General features: G+C 37.7%; 1 protein-coding gene across 5 annotated transcripts in view; it reads right to left on the minus strand.

Moving 5' to 3' along the window:
• Erich1 (glutamate rich 1) overlaps positions 1-22,930 on the minus strand; it is an 89,457-nt gene that overhangs the window by 60,529 nt on the left and 5,998 nt on the right. For all 5 annotated transcript variants that reach the window (XM_047550175.1, XM_047550172.1, XM_047550173.1 and 2 more), the window contains exon 2: positions 14,161-14,307. In XM_047550175.1, coding sequence (XP_047406131.1) covers positions 14,161-14,307 — 147 coding nt within the window. The remainder of the gene's footprint in view (positions 1-14,160; positions 14,308-22,930) is intronic.

The following is a 22,930-nucleotide window of genomic DNA, read 5'->3' on the forward strand; positions in this document are numbered from 1 at the left end:
TTCCAGTAAAATAGTTAGAAATGCCCAGTGAAATATAGTAAACATTCCTTAAACGTCCAGTCATGCTGTGGAGACCGGGCAACCTCCAGTCGTAAATCCTGAGAGTCAAGTGCAAGAGTCAACAATACTGTATGCAATATAATGGATGCAGTTAAATCTCTCCAAAGTAATCTATGATAATACAAATGCAAACAAAGTTTTAAGAGTTTCCTTTTTTTGAGTGGGGGTACTGTGGACTCAACCTGGGGACCCTGACCACTGAGCTAAACCCCCTCTCGCCCCTGTTATTAAATTTTAAGATAGGGTCTAAGTTGCTAAGGCTATCTTTGAACTTATGATCCTCCTGTCTCAGCCTTCCAAGTTGCTGGGATTACAGGCTTACACCATGATGCCCAGATAATTTGTAAGAGTTTCTCTGTGCAACTTGATAGTCTGATTTTAAAATACATACATGTGAACTCATGTCCTTCAATTTTGGGACAGATGCTTGAATTTCATGAAGATAATCTCATATATTTACTCCTAGGAAGTTGTTGTTATTTTAAAAGCACTGGAAAAACTGGATATTACTATGAGCGGAAAAAGAAAAAGTCACAAGTCTATCTACCTGCAGACTCCATAACTGATTTGAGGTGGGAAACCTGAGTGATAAATATTCTTGGAAAGAAACAGAAGACTATCTCCATTACCTGGAGGTGGACAAAAAAATTTCTTAGAGGGGATGCAAAAAGCACAGATGATAAATGAGAAAAAATTGATAAATCAAACTTTATAAAAATTAACACTTTTTGCTCTTCAAAATGTTGATTAAAAATGAGTAAGCAACCACTGGAAAAAATATTCATAATAATTATACATGGCAAAGAACTTGTATTCAAGATGTGTAAAGACTTATTAAAATTAATAATAAAAAGACGCTCTTGAATGAAAGAGCTTCACACAGCCTCGGCTCTCTTGCCTGGACATCCTTCTGCTGTGTGAGGGCACATCATTCCTCCCCTCCAAAGGACCCAGCAATAAAGCACCACATCAGAAGGAGACTGTGCCTCTCACCAGAAACCTAACCTGCCAGCAACTTCATCTTCAACTTTCCAGCCTCCAGAACTGTCAGATATCTGTTTTGGAGGATCCAAGATGGTGGACTAGAGGGTGACTGCATCTCCCGTCGCTCCAGAACCCAGGATTCAAGAAGGGAAGGCAATGAGAGACTCGGACTAACATAGAGCTGCGGGGTGAGTCTCTCCCACCGGGTGAAGTTTGGCCCGGGCGGCAGGCCTGGACAGGGGCAGCTTCTCGGAGCAGGGCAGGGCAGCTAGAGTCTTCCCCAAGCAGCCCTGCACCCTCTGGTGGCAGGCTCCTTCCACAACCAGCTTCTTGTAGCAGGCCGCCCAGTGAGAGCCTTCCCGCACAGAGCCAGCTCCAATCCCTGGACCCAGCAGTGGGCCCCGGCCTGCAGGTGGCTTCTGGGACCAGGGCAGGGCAGCCAGAGTCTTCCCCAAGCAGCCCTGCACCCTCTGGCGGCAGGCTCCTTCCGCAGCCAGCTTCTTGGAGCAGGCCGCCCGGTGAGAGCCTTTCCACACAGAGCCAGCCTCCAAACCTGGAACCAGTAGCGGGCTAGGGGCAGCTTTCTTCGGAAGCACTGCGTTATCAAGTTCCTCCAAGACTTCAGGCTACTAAAGGCTGGGAGGTGATATACCGGAAATCTACAGGGACACTATAAGCCAAAGAGGAAATCTGCAATATCTCAGAGTCCCAATGATAATTGACTAATATGAGAAAACAGGGAAGAAAAAGTCCCAAACAAACCTAGATACTATATCAATAAAACCCAATGATAGCACAGCAGAAGAAATGTCAGAAAGGGAGTTCAGAATGTACACAATTAAAACAGTCAGGGAAGCAAACGAGGAGATGAAAGAACAAATGCAGGCATTGAAGGAGGAGATGAAAGAGCAAATGCAGGAATTAAATGATGGCACCAACCAACAGTTAAAAGAAAAAATACGGGAAGCAAGAGATCATTTCAATAAAGAGTTAGAGATACTGAAAAAAAACAAACAAACAGAAATCCTGGAAATGAAGGAAACAATAAACCAAGTTAAAAACTCCATAGAAAGCATAACCAATTGGACAGAACACCTGGAACACAGAACCTCAGACATTGAAGACAAAATATATATATATATTTTTAACTTATTTTTATTGTAAACAAATGGGATACATGTTGTTTCTGTTTGTACATGGAGTAACACCATAACATTTGCATAATCACACATTTACATTGGGTAATGATGTTTGATTCATCCCGTTATTTTTCCCTACCCCCACCCCTCCCACTTCTCTATTCCCTCTACAGAATCCCTTCTCCCTCCATTCTTGCCCCCCTCTTACCTCCCATTATGTGTCATCATCCGCTTATCAGTGAGATCATTTGTCTTTTGGATTTTTGAGATTGGCTTATCTCATTTAACACGATATTCTCCAATTTCATCCATTTGCCTGCAAATGCCATAATTTTATTATTCTTTATAGCTGAGTAATATTCCATTGTATATATATACCATGGTTTCTTTATCCATTCATCAGTTGAAGGACATCTAGGGTGGTTCCACAATCGGGCTATGGTGAATTGAGCAGCTATGAACATTGTTGTGTCTGTATCTCTGTAGTATGCTGATTTTAAGTCCTTTGGGTATGGGCCAAGGAGTGGGATAGCTGGGTCAAATGGTAGGTCCATTCCAAGTTTTCTAAGGAATCTCCACAATGCTTTCCAGAGTGGCTGCACTAATTTGCAACCCCACCAGCAATGTATGAGTGTATCTTTTTTCCCACATCCTTGCCAACACCTATTGTTGCTTGTGTTCTTGATAATCGCCATTCTAATTGGGGTGAGATGGAATCTTAGGGTAGTTTTGATTTGCATTTCTCTTATTACTAAAGAGGGTGAACATTTTTTCATATGTTTGTTGATTGCTTGTAGATCTTCTGTGAAGCGTCTGTTCATTTGTTGATTGGGTTATTTGTATTCTTGGTGTAGAGTTTTTTGAGTTCTTTATATATTCTGGAAATTAGTGCTCTATCTGAAGTATGAGTGGCAAAGATATTCTCCCACTCCGTAGGCTCTCTCTTCGCATTGCTGATAGTTTCCTTTGCTGAGAGAAAGCTATTTAGTTTGAATCTATCCCAGTTATTGATTCTTGCTTTTATTTCTTGTGCTATGGGAATCCTGTTAAGGAAGTCTGATCCTAAGCCAACAAGGTGAAGATTTGAACCTACTTTTTCTTCTATAAGATGCAGGGTCTCTGGTCTGATTCCGAGGTCCTTGATCAATTGTGAGTTGAGTTTTGTGTAGGGTGAGAGATAGGGGTTTAATTTCATTCTATTGCATATGGTTTTCCAGTTTTCCCAGCACCATTTGTTGAAGAGGCTATCTTTTCTCCATTGCATATTTTTGGCCCCTTTGTCTAGTATGAGAAAATTGTATTTATTTGAGTTTGTGTCCATGTCCTCTATTCTGTACCACTGATCTACCTGTCTATTTTGGTGCCAATACCATTCTGTTTTTGTTACTATTGCTTTGTAGTAGAGTTGAAGATCTGGTATTGCAATACCCCCTGTTTCATTCTTCCTGCTAAGGATTGCTTTAGCTATTCTGGGTTTCTTATTCTTCCAGATGAATTTCATGATTGCTTGCTCTATTTCTGTAAGGTACATCATTGGGATTTTAATTGGAATTGCATTGAATCTGTATAGCACTTTTGGTAGTATGGCCATTTTGACAATATTAATTCTTCCTATCCAAGAACATGGGAGATCTTTCCATCTTCTAAGGTCTTTCTCAATTTCTTTCTTCAATGTTTTGTAGTTTTCATTGAAGAGATCTTTTACCTCTTTGGTTAGATTGATTCCCAAGTATTTTATTTTTTTTGAGGCTATTGCAAATGGGGTTGTTTTCCTCATTTCCCTTTCAGCTGTTTCGTCACTTGCATATAAAAATGCTTTAGATTTATGCATGTTGATTTTAGAGCCTGCTATTTTGCTGAGTTCATTGATGAGGTCTAGAAGTTTTCTGGAGGAGTTTTTTGGATCCTCTAAATGTAGAATCATGTCATCTGCAAATAGTGACAGCTTAAGTTCCTCTTTTCCTATTTATATCCCTTTAATTTCTTTGGTCTGCCTAATTGCTATGGCTAGAGTTTCAAGGACAATGTTGAATAGAAGTGGTGAAAGAGGACATATCTGTCTTGTTCCCGTTTTTAAAGGGAATGGTTTCAGTTTTTCTCCATTAAGAATGATGTTGGCCATGGGTTTAGCATAGATGGCCTTTACAATGTTCAGGTATGTTCCTACTATCCCTATTTTTTCTAGTGTTTTGAGCATGAAGGGGTGTTGTATTTTGTCGAACGCTTTTTCTGCGTCAATGGAAATAACCGTGTGATTCTTATCCTTAAGTCTACTGACATGATGGATTACATTTATTGATTTACGGCTGTTGAACCATCCTTGCATTCCAGGGATGGTCCCCACTTGATCGTGATGCATGATTTTCTTAATATGTTTTTGGATACGGTTTGCCAATATTTTGTTAAGGATCTTTGCATCTATATTCATCAAGGATATTGGTCTAAAATTTTCTTTCCTTGATGTGTCTTTTCCTGGTTTGGGTAGGAGGGTGATATTAGCTTCATAGAATGAGTTCGGTAGGGTACCCTCCTTTTCTATTTCCTGGAATAGTTTGAGAAGTATTGGAATGAGTTCTTCTTTGAAGGTCTTGTAGAACTTGGCTGAGAATCCGTCTGGTCCTGGGCTTTTCCTGGATGGTAGATTTTTAATGGCTTCTTCTATTTCATTGCTTGATATTGATCTGTTTAAATTGTGTATGTCCTTCTGGTTCAGTTTGGGAGGAGCATATGTCTCTAGAAATTTGTCAATGTTGAAAACAAAATATTTAATCTTGAAAACAAAGTTGACCAAATAGAGAAGATGGTAAGAAATCATGAACAGAATCTACAAGAATTATGGGACATCATGAAAAGGTCAAATTTAAGAATTACTGGGATTGAGGAAGGCTTAGGGAAAGAAACCAAAGGAATGAACAATCTATTCAATGAAATAATATCAGAAAATTTCCCAAATCTGAAGAATGAAATGGAAAACCAGATATAAGAGGCTTATAGGACTCCAAATACACAAAATTACAACAGACCCATACCAAGGCACATTATTACGAAAATACCTAACATACAAAATAAAGATAGAATTTTAAAGGCCGCAAGAGAAAAGAATCAAATTACATTCAGGGGTAAACCAATAAGAATATCAGCAGATTTTTCAATCCAGACCCTAAAAGCTAGAAGGGCCTGGAACAACATTTACCAAGCCCTGAAAAAAAAGGAAGCCAACCAAGAATCTTGTACCCAGCAAAACTTACTTTCAGATTTGACAACGAAATAAAATCCTTCCATGATAAACAAAAGCTAAAAGAATTTACAAAAAGAAAGCCAGCATTACAGAACATTCTCAGCAAAATATATCATGAGGAAGAGATGAAAAACAACAATGCAAATCAGCAACAGGAGGAACTAGCCTAGAGGAATAGCCAAATAAAGAAGAAACCAAATCATGTCAAAAAACAAAAATGAGTCAAATGACTGGGAACACAAATCATATCACAATAATAACCTTGAATGTTAATGGCCTGAACTCATCAATCAAAAGACATAGACTGGCAGATTGGATTAAAAACAAAAATCCAACAATATGCTGCCTGCAAGAGACTCATCTCATAGAAAGAGATACCCACAGACTAAAGGTGAAAGGATGGGAAAAAACATACCATGCACATGGACACAGCAAAAAAGCTGGAGTATCCATCCTCATATCAAATAATGTGGACTTCAAGTCAAAACTAGTCAGAAGGGATAAAGAAGGACATTACATACTGATTAAGGGAAGCATAAATCAGGAAGATATAACAATCATAAATATCTATGTCCCGAACATTGGCTCATCCATGTACGTCAAACAAATCCTTCTCAATTCCAGAAATCAAATAGACCACAATACAATAATACTAGGAGATTTCAACACACCTCTCTCAGCACTGGATAGATCTTTCAAACAAAAATTGAATAAAGAAACCATAGATCTCAATAACACAATCGACAATTTGGACTTAACAGACATTTATAGAATATACCATCCAACAAAGAACGAATACACTTTCTTCTCAGCAGCACATGGATCCTTCTCTAAAATATACCATATTTTATGCCACAAAGCTACTGTTAGCAAATACAAGAAGATAGAGATAATACCTTGTATTCTATCAGATCATAATGGACTGAAATTAGAAATAAATGACAGAATAAAAAACAGAAACTTCTCCAACACTTGGAGATTAAATAATACACTATTATATGATGAATGGATAACAGAAGACATCAGGAGGGAAATAAAAAAATTCTTAGAAGTAAACGAGAACAAAGACACATCATATCAAAATCTCTGGGACACTATGAAAGCAGTACTTAGAGGAAGATTTATTTCATGTGGCGCATTCAAAAAAAGAAGTAAAAATCAACAAATAAACGACTTAACACTACAGCTCAAAGTCCTAGAAAAAGAAGAGCAGACCAACACCAAAAGTAGCAGAAGAAAGGAAATAGTTAAAATCAGAGCCGAAATCAATGAAATTGAAACAAAAGAAACAATTGGAAAAATTAACAAAATAAATAGTTGGTTCTTTGAAAAAATAAACAAAATTGATAAACCCTTAGTCACACTAACAAAGAGAAAGAGGGAGAAAACTTGAATTACTAAAATTCAGAATGAACAAGGAAATATCACAACAGACAGGAGTGAAATACAAAACATAATTAGAAGCTATTTTGAAAATCTATATTCCAACAAAACAGAAAACCTCGAAGACATCAACAAGTTTCTAGAGATATATGAATTACCTAAACTGAACGAGGAGGACATACACAACTTAAATAAATAAATTTGAAGCAATGAAATAGAAGAGGTCATCAAAAGCCTACCAACAAAGAAAAGTCCGGGACCAGATGGGTTCTCAGCCGAGTTCTACAAAACCTTTAAAGAACAGCTCATTCCAATACTCCTCAAACTATTCCATGAAATAGAAGAGGAGGGAACCCTCCCAAACTCGTTCTATGAAGCCAATATCAACTTGGTACCTAAACCAGACAGAGACACATTGAGGAAAGAAAATTTCAGACCAATATCCTTAATGAACATCGACGCAAACATTCTCAACAAAATCTTAGCAAATCGCACACAAAAATATATTAAAAAGATAGTGCACCATGATCAAGTGGGTTTTATCACAGGGATGCAAGGTTGGTTCAACATCTGGAAATCAATAAATGTCATTCACCACATCAACAGACTTAAGAATTACATGATTATTTCAATAGATGCAGAAAAAGCATTCAATAAAATACAGCATCCCTTCATGCTCAAAATACTAGAAAAAATAGGGATAGTGGGAACATTTCTTAACATTGTAAAGGCCATCTACTCTAAGCCCATTGCCAATATCATTCTAAATGGTGAAACACTGAGAGCATACCCCTAAAAACTGGAACAAGGCAGGGATGCCCTCTTTCACCACTTCTATTCAACATCGCCCTTGAAACTCTAGCCAGAGCAATTAGACAGACCAAAGAAATTAAAGGGATACGAATAGGAAAAGAAGAACTATCCCTGTTCGCTGATGACATGAATATATTTTTAGAGGAACCTGGAAATTCCACCAGGAAACTTAGAACTCATAAGTGAATTCAGTAAAGTAGCAGGTTATAAGATCAATGCTCATAAATCCAATGCATTTTTATACATAAGTGATGAATCTTCAGAAAGAGAAGTTAGGAAAACTACCCCATTCACAATAGCCTCGAAAAAAATAAAATACTTGGGAATCAATCTCACAAAAGAGGTGAAAGACCTCTACAATGAGAACTACAGAACACTAAAGAAAGAAATTCAAGAAAACCTTAGAAGATGGAAAGATCTCCCATGTTCTTGGATAGGAAGAATTAATATTGTCAAAATGGCCATACTACCAAAAGTGCTATACAGATTCAATGCAATTCCAATTAAAATCCCAATGAAGTACCTTACAGAAATAGAGCAAGCAATTATGAAATTCATCTGGAAGAATAAGAAACCCATAATAGCTAAAGTCATCCTTAGCAGGAAGAATGAAACAGGGGGTATTGCAATACCAGATCTTCAACTCTACTACAAAGCAATAGTAACAAAAACGGCATGGTATTGGTACCAAAACAGACAGGTAGATCAATGGTACAGAATAGAGGACATGGACACAAACTCAAATAAATACAATTTTCTCATACTAGACAAAGGGGCCAAAACTATGCAATGGAGAAAAGATAGCCTCTTCAACAAATGGTGCTGGGAAAATTGGAAAACCATATGCAACAGAATGAAATTAAACCCCTATCTCTCACCCTGCACAAAAATCAACTCAAAACAGATCAAGGACCGTGAAATCAGACCAGAGAACCTGCATCTTATGGAAGAAAAAGTAGGTCCAAATATTTAACGTGTCGGCTTAGGATCAGACTTCCTTAACAGAACTCCCATAGCACAGGAAATAAAAGCAAGAATCAATAACTGGGATAGATTCAAACTAAATAGCTTTGTCTCAGCAAAGGAAACTATCAGCAATGCGAAGAGAGAGGAGTGGGAGAAAATCTTTGCCACTCATACTTCAGATAGAGCACTAATTTCCAGAATATATAGAGAACTCACGAAACTCTACACCAAGAATACAAATAACCCAATCAACAAATGGGCTAAGGAAATAAACAGACACTTCACAGAAGATGTACAAGCAATCAACAGATATATGAAAAAATGTTCAACATCTCTAGTAATAAGAGAAATGCAAATCAAAACTACCCTAAGATTCCATCTCACCCCAATTAGTATGGCGATTATCAAGAACACAAGCAACAATAGGTGTTGGCGAGGATGTGGGGAAAAAGGTACACTCATACATTGCTGGTGGGGTTGCAAATTAGTGCAACCACTCTGGAAAGCAGTATGGAGATTCCTCAGAAAGCTTGAAATGGAACCACCATTTGACCCAGTATCCCACTCCTTGGTCTATACCCAAAGGACTTAAAATCAGTATACTACAGAGATACAGCCACATCAATGTTCATAGCTGCTCAATTCACCATAGCCCGATTGTGGAACCACCCTAGATGTCCTTCAATTGATGAATGGTTAAAGAAACTGTGGTATATATATATATATATATATACAATGGAATATTACTCTGCCATAAAGAATGATAAAATTATGACATTTGCAGGCAAATGGATGAAATTGGAGAGTATCATGCTAAGTGAGATAAGTCAATCTCAAAAAACCAAAGGACCAATGATCTCACTGATAAGCGGATGATGACATATAATGGGGGTGGGAGGGGTTAGCAGTAGGGTTAGGGTTAGGTTTAGGGTTAGGGTTAGGGAGGGGGGCAAGAAAGGAGGAAGAAAGGACTGTATAGAGGGAAAAGAGGGGTAGATGGGGTGGGGGTAAGGGGGAATAAATGGCAGAATGAATCAAACAACATTGACCTGTGTAAATTTATGATTACACGAATGGTATGCCTTTACTCCATGTACAGAGAATCAAAATGTATCCCATTTGTTTACAATAAAAAAAAGATATATCTGTTTTGTTGCTGAATTTATGTAAAAAAATCAAAAAATTAAAAAATAAAAAGACAATCTGATTTTTTAAATGGGTAAAATATGAAAAGACATTAACAGAACAAATATAAACAGATAATAGCACAAATAAAAAGGTAACAAAAAGCAGGAATGAATAGGAAAATGAAAATTAAAAGAGTAAGATATCACTTCCCATGTGTCGGAATGGCTTGAATAGAAAAGACTCACAAGAGCTGGGGTACAGCTCAGTGACAGAGCACTTGTTAGATTCTAGGTTTATCCTGGCAAGGATGATGGAACTTTCATGCGTTGCTGGTGGGAATGTCAAGTAGTACAATCACTTCAGAGAACTCTTAGGCAATTTCATAGAAAGTTCAAGCACACATCTACTTCATGACCACATAGTTCTACTCCTATCCTTTTTCCAAGGGTAGAAAAACATGACCACTGGAAAAAAGTGTACAGATTGAGTTTCTCTTATCTGAGATATTTGGTAGCAGAAGTGTTTTGGATTTAAGATTTTTGTTGTTTTAGATTGTGGAATATTTGCATAGACTTAATTAGACATCTGGGGGGGGGGAGGAGACGTGAATCTAAACACAAAGTTGATTTATGTTTCATATAATCCTGATAGACATAGACTGATGGTAATTTTGTACAATATTCTTAGTCAGCCTGCATTTTAACTGTGAATTGTCTTATAACATCAGGTGTGGCATTTTCTTTTTCTCTAATCTGTTTTAGATGTTGACAGACCTTTATTTTATTCATTTATTTATAGTGGTGCTGAGAATTGAACCCAGCGCCTCACACATGCTAGGCAAGTGCTCTACGACTTGCCATAACCTAGCCCTCAAGGTGTAGCATTTTCTACTTGTAGTTTCACACTTGAAGTTAAAACATTTCAGATGTAAGCATTCTGGATTCCAGATTTTTGGTAGAGGTGCTCAACCAGAACAAGGACATTCAAAGTAACTTATTCTTAACAGTATAGAACTACAAACAATCCAGAAGTCCATCAGAAGAAACATGAATAAATTGTGGGAGAGCAAAACAATGGAACTCAATTTATTAATACAACATAATGAAATGCAAAACCACAAATAAACTGTACATGGTAATTGACAGAATCCAGACAGAGACCAGAAAATACTGTGTTATTCCATTAACGTGAAATTCAAACACAAATCTTTGGTGACTGATTACAATAACGGTTTGGAGATGGGGAGAAGAGAACTGACTGGACGGCAGGATGTGAAGATAGACAGGGCTCAGCTCCTGACTGGAAGGCAGTTACAATGGTACAAACAAAAAAGTGCCAAGACCCACTGAAGTAGCCCCTTACACAGATTGGGTAAGAAGCTGGAATTTGGGAATGTAAGCCTAGAGTTTCATTCTTTCTTTTCTTTGTTCTTTATAGTTACACATGATAGTAGAATGGATTTTGACATTCATACATGGAGTATGACCTCCCATTCTTGTGGTTGGACATGATGTGGAGTTACACTAACATGTATTCATATCCTAAGTAGCAAAGTTATGTCCGATTCATTCTGTCTTTCCTATTTTCACCCCCTCCCTTCCCTTCATTCCCCTTTGTCCAATCCAATGAACTTCTATTCCCACCCCTCGCCCCTTTATTTTGTGTTAGCATCCACATATCAGAGAGAACATCTGGTCTCTTGGGGGGATTGGCTTATTTTATTTAGCAGATAGTTGAAGACTCATTCTTATTGCTCTTGTTGGTCATGTGTGGCATCCTGCTCACTGGTGACCTGGCCCTGGAATCAAGCTCAAAGAGGGGGGAGGCTGCACAGTCACAGACTGGAACTGCCCATGCCAACTGGGTGAGGCAGCAGGTTAGTGAGAGAGCGCTGCCTGTGAGCTGGCTGCCCTCAGAGCCAGAGACAGAGATGACCACGGCCTCACTGCTAGTTCTGATTCTCAGGCGTACTGGCCTCTTAGGGAAGGAGTTCTGGGAACGCAGTTCAGTACAGCAAGTGGACATGAATGAAGTTATTAAGTCTAATAATTATATATGGAAAGGATAAAAATCAAGGTACAAGAGGAACAGATATATTTACTATACCTCTTCCTGTGGCCTTACTGAAGGAAAGGTAAAGGATCTGGACCCTCATAGGGCATGTGCAAGACCAGATAAAAGCAATATGGATTAGAAGCCAGAAAGGAGTGGCAGCGGAGCACATCAAACGTAAGGAGATATTCTCTGGAGGTATCCCAGGGAGTCAGGCAGGAGGGCTGCTGAGAACACCCCCTCCCCACAAGCTCCTGACAGCTTCCCCAGGGCCAGACAGAGGAAGAGTGTCTGCAGAGTAGACATTAGGTCCCTGGGTGGCTGAACCCTAGGCACAATTGAGGTGCCATATGTAAACACCATGATATAAATGGGGAAACTGAGTCTATCCATAATGAATGCTGGCAACTCTAGTCCTCTCCTCCTACTCCGCTCCAAAACACTGAAATGGGATGACAGAAAAAAAAAAACACACAGCAGGAAGGGTAAAAGACAAAGGCTGAGAAAAATCTCCCAGACAATAGATGAAAATGACCAAGTCATAAAAAATAAAAGACATAAGAAAAAGATGTGATCTGTGGCAGTTACAACATCTGAATATCAGGTATATACTTTTCTAGAATATTATACTAGAAAAGATAGAAAATGAAGGAGAGAAAATTATCAAGGAAACAATACAACAACACATGTTTCTAGTCTAAAAGGGCCACTGAATATCTGGGATAAGAACAGACCCAGATTTATAAACTTAGTGTCAAATTCCTCTACGAAGGCCAAAAGAAAAACCCAAAACAGTCTTAGGAGTGGGGAATGCTTCCATTGATGGAATCCAGAATCAGAATAACAACTAAATTCTCAACAGTGACAATGGACATTCAACCTTCTCATCCATCTTTACATCAACTGGTACCCAAAAGCAGAATGGTACCACAGGCATTCATTATATTATAAATTAAATAGGCTTACTGAGCTTACATGGAAATCTAATCACAAAGAATAATGTTATTTCTTGGCAAAACGTATTCTAAGGAAGTTGGGGATCTGACCTGTGGGGCAAGAGGCTGACTCTGGTATTGCTGGGCCTGCCTGTTGAGATTCAACTGAGTATTATATGATATAAACACTGAAATTAAATTGAATTTCTTTTCTCAAGGTTATTTAACTGAACTAACAGATCAAACAGCTTTCAGAAACAGAATCATGTGGATGACAAATACCTAGTGAGAAACTATTACTAAAGAGATAGGGAACCCATCTTAAAAATGGAAACTCAGTAATTATTAAGATATTCTTATAGATGTATATACGTGATTTACCTGTGCAATTGATTCAGAGGTGAAAAATTACTTTTATGGCTTATATTAAACAAATATGGTAAAAATGTACACTCATGTATTTTCTACATATTTTTCTGCATTTATTCTTATGAATATTCATGTCTCTTAATAAAGATTTTTGTACACTAACCTGAAACATAGCCCCACCCAAAAATTGGTATTACCCTAAATGTTCCCTACATCCTAAGCTCACTTTTCATAAAATAGAAATACTTATTTGAATTTTTAATTCAAATAAGGTATCTTAAGTACCTGAAATTTAATGGAATAATAATTAACATTTTCATATAAGTGCAAAACTGTCATTTACCTATGCAAAGACTGTATCTAAAAATAAAACTCTTAATGACTAACATTAAAAAAAATTTCTCACCAAAAAAAAGGAAACTCAGGAACCCAAGTTTGGTTTGGGCTAACATCTATGCATTTATGGGAAAGAAAGCAGCTCTACCCATGTGTGTCTGTATATCATGTGGTCTATTCATTTTTATCTCATAGTTTCCCATTTAGTTAACATTTGTTACATTGCTAGGAAACTAAAGTTGGTAGGACTCTCATTGTAGGCACTCCTACTGACCAAGTGACCTCAGATAGGGCTGTCAGTGGGACAAACATCTGCTAAAGACCAATGTGCAAGGAACATCAAGCACTGTCTCTAAATGGGCAGAAGCTAAATGACAGCAAAGGCCATCTAGGATCAGTACAATGACTGGGGATAGGTGACAGAGGTAGAGGCTGCTGTTCTTATTCTGGTTGAGCCCAAACCTTCTACAGTCCAATCTCTTCATCCAGAAAAGAACATCCAAATGAATTCAATATATTATAGCTTAGTGTATGGCTAGGGAGTACTAAAACTGGCTTCCCTTTACAAGTTGATTCTCAACTCACCAAAGTGTGTGTAGAATGACATCTGTCCCATTGACCACTGCTGTCAAGACTTTTGCAAAACTTGGTCACTAAAGAGAAGCCCCAGGCTAAGAGGATACATTTTCCAGTGTAAGTACAGATCACTGGGGAAAACCTGAGTATCTAATCCATCCTTGTTTACAAACAATCTCACCTGTCAAAAGATGAATACGCTTGCGTTTCACCTTCTCAGACGTTGTCTTCCTGGGTGGTTTTTCCAAGGGGAAAATCTGGGGTGTCTCCTTTTCTTCGCCACTTGGAACATTAGGAAAAAGTCTCTTCAGCACCTTTTCAACAAACACTATAAAGGCAAGCAATTAATAAAATAAATGAACACTTTACTATGTTATTTAAATCACAAATGGCTTTCATTTGAAATAAAAAGAAATCCTCACCACCTGAGAGTCAAGCAACTGGCTCCCCACACTGATCATTGGACACCAGGGAACACCTAGACACAGAACCTCAAGCCACCACCCAGACATGCCCTGGAGATGACCCCCATGCCCTGCCCCTCAAAAAGATATCCATTTTGCTTCCTGCTGTTCCCCTGCAGGGCACATCTCACAGGCCATCAGGGAGGCCAGGCATACTCCAGGTTAAATGCACATAGGGTTAGACTGCTCTTCCAGTAACTTCCATCTTCGGTTGAATCTTTCCTACAGGGCAGCCCCTGAACCATGACGAAGTGGGGTTTGGCTCTGGGAACTAGGTACCTTCTAGACTGGTTAGTTCACATGAAATTCACAGTTTCTAGAGTCAGGTGTGAAGCAGACCACCTCTGAGGAGACCAGATGGGATCTTTGTGCATCACCCTCTCCCACCATGTGTTTCTCTTCTTTGAATGAAGCAGGTTGACAATCATAATCAAGGAACAATTTTATAAAGTTCACATGGTTCTACCATGTATGTGAAAATTCTTCACTTTATTTTAGTTTACATTCTGCTTTAATTGGAGGTGGGATGGAATTGTCCTAATGAATAAATATTTACATCTTGACTTAATTGTGGTTTATAAACAGGTATGACTTCAAAACAGTATACTGGAAAAGGTAAGAAAGAAAGGTTAATAAAAGGAGTTCTTTTTTAACCTCATTAAATTTAGAAACTAAAAAAAAAAAAAAAAAAAAAAAAAAAAAGTAGCTTCAGAATCACCACAAATTCTGTGGCAGAAGTCGGAGTGCCTCACATTGGTGTGTCCATGTGCACAGCAGAGTGGACGGGTAATGAGGTGCAAAATGAAGTCCTAAGAGAGAAAATGAGAATGGCTTACGGGTGAAGTAGAGGGGATTTCCTTAGTTCTACACAAGAACACTCCTTAAAAACATCAATCCTTCCTAATTTCACCATCTTCTCAGATAACATGTTAGAACTAACTCCTTCAACATGTGTTTCAGCTGTAAAGAATACAATGTGGGTTTAAAAAACAAAAGGGCTCTTTGCACCGTGATAACAAGAACTTCTGGTGTTTTTTTGTATCATCTATTAAAACAAACTGCTGAGTGAGGGGAACAGGTGAGTACTGACATCATGAACAGAATGGCTGATAATCTATAGCTCAGTGGATCCTGATGAGTAAGAGGGTTCCTTTCAGTTGAAGTGAAAAAACCTCTGTTTAGGTGGAAAATGTGAATTTAATGATAATGATCTCTTAAGAACCCAGAACTGATGAGGAGGTCTTGGCAACAAGAGATTGCCCATACTTTTTTTTTTTTTTTTTTTTTTTTTTTTGGTACTCGGGATTGAACTTAGGGGCACTTAACCCCTGAGCCACATCCCCAGCCCTATTTTGTATTTTATTTAGAGACTGTCTGAGTTGCTTAGTGCCTCGCTTTTGCTGAGGCTGGCTTTGAACTTGCTATCCTCCTGCCTCAGCCTCCCAAGCTGCTGGGATTACAGGTGTGTGCCACCATGCCCAGTCACTTTTAAAAAATATTATATGAAATCATCATTAGCATATAGAAACTTGCTGAAGTGTGATTCCCCATACAATCTATTGAGGTTGAGCAGAGTCCAGTGCAGAAAGGCTGTATGTTTAACAACCCACATGAAATGTGATCACCCAAGCTGAAGAGTCATAAGGAAGAGGCAGGAGGTCTGTGCAATAGTTTAAAAAATATACTACAGTGCTCAGAAGTATAATCAAAAGGAAGGTTCAGAACGCCATGTAATAAAACTGTCATGTATATTTCCTTTAAGTGGCAAAGAAGAAAATGTCCTATTCCAAATAATGACAGTAGTAATTTCTAGAGAAAATAAAAATCAAAGTATACTTAATTTACAGACTATCAATGAATAAGAATTTTCATGAACTAGAACAAATTCTAAGATAAAATTGTAAAAAGGCATTGGGTTTACAATGGAGGAGGACAGGGAAGCTTAGAGCTTAAAAGACTTGCCAGAACGGCACCAGTTAATAAAGACATCTAGCTGAAACCATATCTATGCTACAACTTCCTGCATGTGCACAATGTATGTGTCTATGCATGCCTGAAATTATGAAAATGCCATGGCCCAGCAATGCCAAGCAACACCGTGGCTGAGCAGCTGCCTAGAGCAGAAGGATGCAATATAAAAACAGATAACAATCCAAAGAACAAGCAGTTCAAGCCTCCATGACACACAGATTACCACTGGGAACACTGAACCAAAAGTTTGCTTAAACAAGAAAGCTGATGCTTAAAAACTGTAAAACACAACAGTATGAGGACGAAAACATGCAACATCTGACCTGATTTGTCTACCAAGGCTTTTTGGCACAGATTTCTGGACTGACAAACAAAAACCATAAGAAAACACTATAGAACAAATAGTAGAGAGTATTTTCATTGAATTCAATTTATTATCCAAAATAAATTATATTTGCAGCCTAATTTATGGCAGTTTTCCAATAAAACTATGAAATATTCCAAATTAAAATATTAAATAAACATATATCAACATCATAAAAATTTTAAAAGTAAAATTCATGACAATCTTAAAATCCCTATAGGAAATCACAATCACTGTCTTCTATAATATAGGCAATTCTCTCAGGACAGATGTGTTGTAATCTCAACCATATGTCCTACAGAACCTAAAAGTCAAGCAACAATTTGCTAGCACAGCTTGCAAAGACCATGGGATCCAAGGCCTTCAGATTCTCAGCTTATTTTACGTCTACCATTTTCACCTGCATGATGCTGCAGGTAGCTGTATCTGTCTAGAGGTTCAGGACAGGCGGTTCCTTCCTCAAGGACAAGAATAGATCCAGATCTGGATGATCTAGGACATGCCAAGAGACCCCTAAGGTCTGGCCTGTTGTGGACCCTACACCTCATCACCTCACTTTCATCAAATTGGCATCAGTTCCTCCCACTTTCCTTCCTCTTCATGACCTTAATACTTTTTTGAAGAGTGTCATCAGTTATTTTGTAGGATCTTCCTAATTTGCGTTTGTCTGATGTCTTCTTATGATTAGATTGAGGTTATTAACTTCAGGTAATACCATCACAGACAGAGAATTCTTTTCAAGGGAGGGTTTCAGACATTGCCCTGTCTCATCTCTGCTTATGTTAACCTTGTTCACCAGGTGTGGGATATCTGCTAGATTTCTTCCTGCAAAGTTACTGTTTTTCCCTTTATAATGAGCAAACATCTTGGTGCTTCTTGGTGAGACTACAGTATGGTTTGGACATGAGGTGTCTCCCAAAAGCTCTTGTATGAGACAAGTCGTGCAAAAGCTTAGAAGTGAAAGGACTGGGTTACAGGTCTTAACATAATCAGTGCTAATCCACTGATGGGATTAACTGAATGGTAACTGTAGGCAGGCAGGGTGTGGCTAGAGGAAGAGGTCATTGGGGATGAGCCTTTGGGGTTTACATTTCAATGTGGTAAGAACTCTCCCTGCTTCCTGGTGTGATGTCCTGAGTTGCTTTCTTCCACCACACTCTTCTGTCATGATATTCTGCCTCGCCTTCTGCCCAGAGCAATGGAGTCAACCATCTATGGACTAAGACTTCTGAAACTGTGAGGCCCAAAATAAACTTTTTCTCCTTAAAATTGTTTTTGTCAGGTCTTTTGGTCACAGCAGTGAAAAAGCTGACTAAAACAGACTACATTATTTTCTCCTCAATTCCATTCACTAAGTTAGCATCATTTGTGGGTCCTGTCTGCAACACCCACAAAAGGATTAGCTGTGGCATTCCAATGGTGGTTTTCTTTTTCCCTTGTTTCTTCTGTATTAAATGGATTTCTTCTGCAAGGAAGCTGTTCCCACTTTCTCATTTGTTTATTGGATTATTACTTTTTAAATTATTTATTCACTTTTGGACTCATGTTTCAGTTATTCTGAGAGTTAAAATCTTGTATCATCATTGCATATTTTGTTGCTCAAATCATCCCAGTGCTGGTTACCAGGTCCTTCAGTGTGGACCCAGTGCCCTCTGGCATAACCATGCCCTCCTGCAAACAGACAGACTTTTTTTGGCCCCACAAGATGCCACAGTTCATCCTGCATTCTCTCTATCCCACATCTGGGAACCAGCCCCTTCTACAAGGAGCATGGTATTTAGCCAGCAGGCCTGGGATTTTCAGATGCTCATTGCTACTACTTTCATCCTTCTGATCACAAATCTAATCATGCCTGGCCTTTGCTTAAAAATTACCAACTAGCTGGAAGTGGTGGCACATGCCTGTAATCCCAAAGGCTCAGGAGGCTGAGGCAGGAGGATCGCAAGGTCAACGCCAGCCTCCGCAGTTTAGCAAGACCCTGTCTCAAAAAAAAAAAAAAAAATAAATAAATAAAATAAAATTATTTTGCACAAATCAGTCAATAGAGTCAGAGGAATGTCCTGGCCATCCTTAAAGCAAATATGAAACAAGTAGTAGACACAGACAGCACAGATGTTACCAACAGTAAAAATGCTGAAGTGCCTAAAAGACACACATGCATACGCTGCTACCTCTGTAGGATGTCAATACTGACAGAACAAGGAAACAGGCAACCATGACGAGCTTGCAACAACTTAAAGTGTTTAGATAGATACAAGTACATTTTAAGCATCAAAGTTCTAGTCCTTGAAGTCTAAATTCCAAGTTGTTAGTGGAGGGTGGGAAAGAATGCCCTGTAAATTCAGATGTGTTAATTCATAAGAATCAAAATATCTTCTTATAGTTCAATCAAATAAGGACGATCTTCCTTTTTAAATTAAAATTGAGCAGTGTCAAAAAAAAATTTCATTATCCTATGCTAAATTTAAGAGTCTTGACGTGATTTCCAGTGTTTAACAACCTCATGAGCACGACACGTCTTTCCCTTACAAGTTACACAGGAGGACCTCTCTGGTATCTAGTCACTTCCCTTGTAGCCCTGTGCACAGACCTGTTCCATGAATGCAATGAGTTTGTGACGTTCATCCCTGTCCATTCTACTTGTTATAAACACTATTACAAAAAAATTGAGCATTTACTAAACAATTCCTTTTCAGTAGGAGTGAAAGCACGACTTTCATATTTAATACTGGCAGATATGTCATCTGATCCATGCATTATTCATAAAGTGTACTATAAACAAGCACAAGCAAATATGATCTCAAGCACATGTCAAATGGACATCTTGTTATTAAAGTAGGGCTTTTGTCTTTAATAAGAATGTTAACTAATAAATTTTAACCCAATTTAATCCCAGTATCTAGATATCTAAAAATAAATTGACTAATAAACACATCTAAATGCTTTCATCTGCTATAATATAAAGCAAAAAGTATTTGTGAAAATGATTTTAATTTTTTAAATTACTTAAAGAAGCAAAGTTTAAAATTAAAATCTCATAAATTACTTTCTACCAATATTGCTGGCAGATTCATTGATGAATTTCATTTTATCTCAGCATTTGAGACAGCAGAGTAGATATTAAGACAGGGAATAAGATTTTGTGGAATATAGTAGCACTAGATCTAATATTTGAAAACCTGACCTCTAGGTAGGGGGAAAAGCATTTGATCCTCCACCCTATTTCTCTCCCTTCTCCTGTAATAGTTAACGTAGTAAGTAAACAGTCCTCAGATATTCATAAGGGAAGATGAAACCACAGCACCTTGATCAGACAAACAACATCTATGCATCATAAGAATAAAAAGATTGCTGTTTTGTCACTAACAGTGTTCATGTCATTAATTTAAAATAATCATCTATTTTAAAACAAAAAATATTTTACAGCCACCTAACCCCGTGTTCTTCCAACCTCCAGTTATGAATAAATACCCTGTAAACTGCTTAACTGTTTCCTATAAATACGAACTTTGAGAGCAAACAAAATGTCTTCAAGTGGTCAATTCACTTTTTGATTAATATTAAAAGCAAAACACAAACTTTTTTTTCTTTCAGGATACTGGGACACTGTATATAAGTGTGTGCTATTTTAAGTATAATTTTTTTTTTTTAGAAAGTATTTGTCATTTTTGGCTTGTTGAAATGTTCCTTTTGACCTGATGCTACTGTTGTTTTTGTTTGTTGTTTGTGTGTGTATGTTAAACAAAAAAATTCCATGAAAATAGAGCTGGGAGATCGGGTTCTGGGAGGCAAGCTTTTGCTGCAGGCCCCCAAAGACTTGAGCTATGTGTTATCACGTGGACCAAATGAAAACTGCCTACTGATCATAATAGGCACCCTAACACTTCAGGTCAGTCCCCTTCTCCTTTTCCTCACACCTCATCAGTATGCTCTTCTTCCAGCAGTGGAAGCAGGTTTTAACTTGAAATCTAGTGTCTGTCACAAAGCAATCACCAGAAAACAAAAAAGCAGGGAATGGGTGTTTAATGCCAATAGGAAAAAAATAGCCTGCAGGAAAATAAATATAATTACCAAGCAGGACAGGCAATCAGAATTGAGAAATGATGGACACAACAAAAGGTAGATGTGAAGAAAAACATCCAAGCTAAAATTAATATGTTGCAATACCAAAGAAATTAAGTCTCCTTTCCATATGAGAACTGAGTTAATTTATTACTATTTTCAAAAGGACTGCTGTCTACACTTGCTATTTCAATTTAAAGAGAGAAGTCAAATAAAAATCTTTCAGTAAAGCATTCTTTGGAAATTAGACACTTAGGAAAAACTGTAACCTCAGAAAGAAATGGAAGTTTGGTTGTTGATGGTAAACCTATTTATTTGAACTCTTCAGTGCAGGTACTTGGTTTAAAATCAGACAATTGGGTACATAAAAGATTTTGTTCCATTCCAACAAAGGTGTTAATGGCAGCATTTCAAGGAATTTTTTTTTTCTATTTAAGTAATATTTTTTCTTCTTAACTGACACGTAATAGTTGTATGTTTACAGGGTACAGTGTGATAACTCAATACATGTACATAATATGTAATAATAAAATCAGGATAATCAGTGTCTCCATCTTCATATCATTTCTGTGTGTTTGGAGTCTTCCCATTTGGGTTCTCTGGTTCTTTGTAAAGTAGAGATTGCTGCTAACTACAGTCACCTCACCGTGCTATCAGTAGAACGCTAGAACCTAAATGCATTTTGGGACCCATTATCCAGCTCCTTCTGTCTCCCTCTCCCTGGTCTCAATGATCACTATTCTACTCGCTTCCATTTCTCTGAGATTTCACAGATGAGTGAGAATATGTAGTATCTGTGTTTCTGTATATGGCTTATTTCACTTTACAAATGTCCTTGACTTCCATCCATGTTGCACAAATGACAGATTTCACTGATCATGGGAAAATGGGTGTACACACCATTTGACAGGCTCTCATGGAAAAAATATTTCTTCTATAATATTCCTTTCTTAAAAAGGAAAGTAAAATGAAAAATATTAAAAGCATCCATGATCTTTGAGACCACCAAATACTACCCCCTATTTTACACTTTCATTTAATGTCACGAATATTTTTATTTTCTTAAAAAATTTTAGGGTTGGGGTTGTAGCTCAGTGGTAGAGTGCTTGCCTAGCACATGTGAGGCACTGGGTTTGATTCTTAGCACCACATAAAAAAATAAAGTTTAAAAAATATTTTTAAAAATTTTAGATTGCAAAAGTAACATTTTCTCCTTGTTAACTGTGAATGTAATATACTTCAGTTAAAATAATATTTATACATTTCATTTTACTGATACTGGACACCTAGAAAACTCTGGTGGTGGAAGACATTAGGAATGTCGTTTACTTGTGATTCTCTAACTGAAACTTTCAAAACATTTATCATTCCTAGTGGAAAAGTGAGGCTTTCATGGAAAAAAAATGTACAATTAATTTGGGGATTTGAAGAAAGAAATTAGTTCAAAAAGAACAACTTTCAAAAAGTGAATGTTCGAGGGGGACAGTGGTGCATGCCTGCAATCCCAGTGGCTCCGGAGGCTAAGGCAGGAAGATCAAGTTCAAAGTCAGCCTCAGCAAAAGCAAGGCGCTAAGCAACTCAGTGAGATCCTGTCTCTAAGTGACATACGAAATAGGACAGGGGATGTGGCTCAGTGATCAAGTGCTTCTGAGTTCAATCCCCGGTATTAAAAAAAAAAAGTGAACATTTATGGGAAATTATACAATTGATTGGACAAGCCTACAAAAATTACATTAAGATAAAAGAGACCATAAATATAACATGTTAACTTAAAGTGTGACTTCTACTTGGGAGGGTGAAGTAGGAAGACTGTAGGTTTGAGGTAAGCTTAGGCAACTTAATAGAGACTTTGTCTTGTTAAAAAAATAAAATAAAAAGGGGTGGGGATGTTGTAGCTCAGAGGTAGAGCATACCTGGGTTCAATCCCCGGTACTGCAAAAAATAAATAAAATGCTACTTATTCATATTTTGTTTTGAGAGAAAAACACAGAACAAACAGGTTTATGACATACCTTTTTAAGAGTTTTCACTTAATAGATTTTAATTAGATTTTAGAACAAGAGTAAACAGGTTTTTAAAAATTTATTTGA

This window comes from Sciurus carolinensis, chromosome 4 (assembly GCF_902686445.1).
Source record: "Sciurus carolinensis chromosome 4, mSciCar1.2, whole genome shotgun sequence".
Lineage (NCBI taxonomy): Eukaryota > Metazoa > Chordata > Mammalia > Rodentia > Sciuridae > Sciurus > Sciurus carolinensis.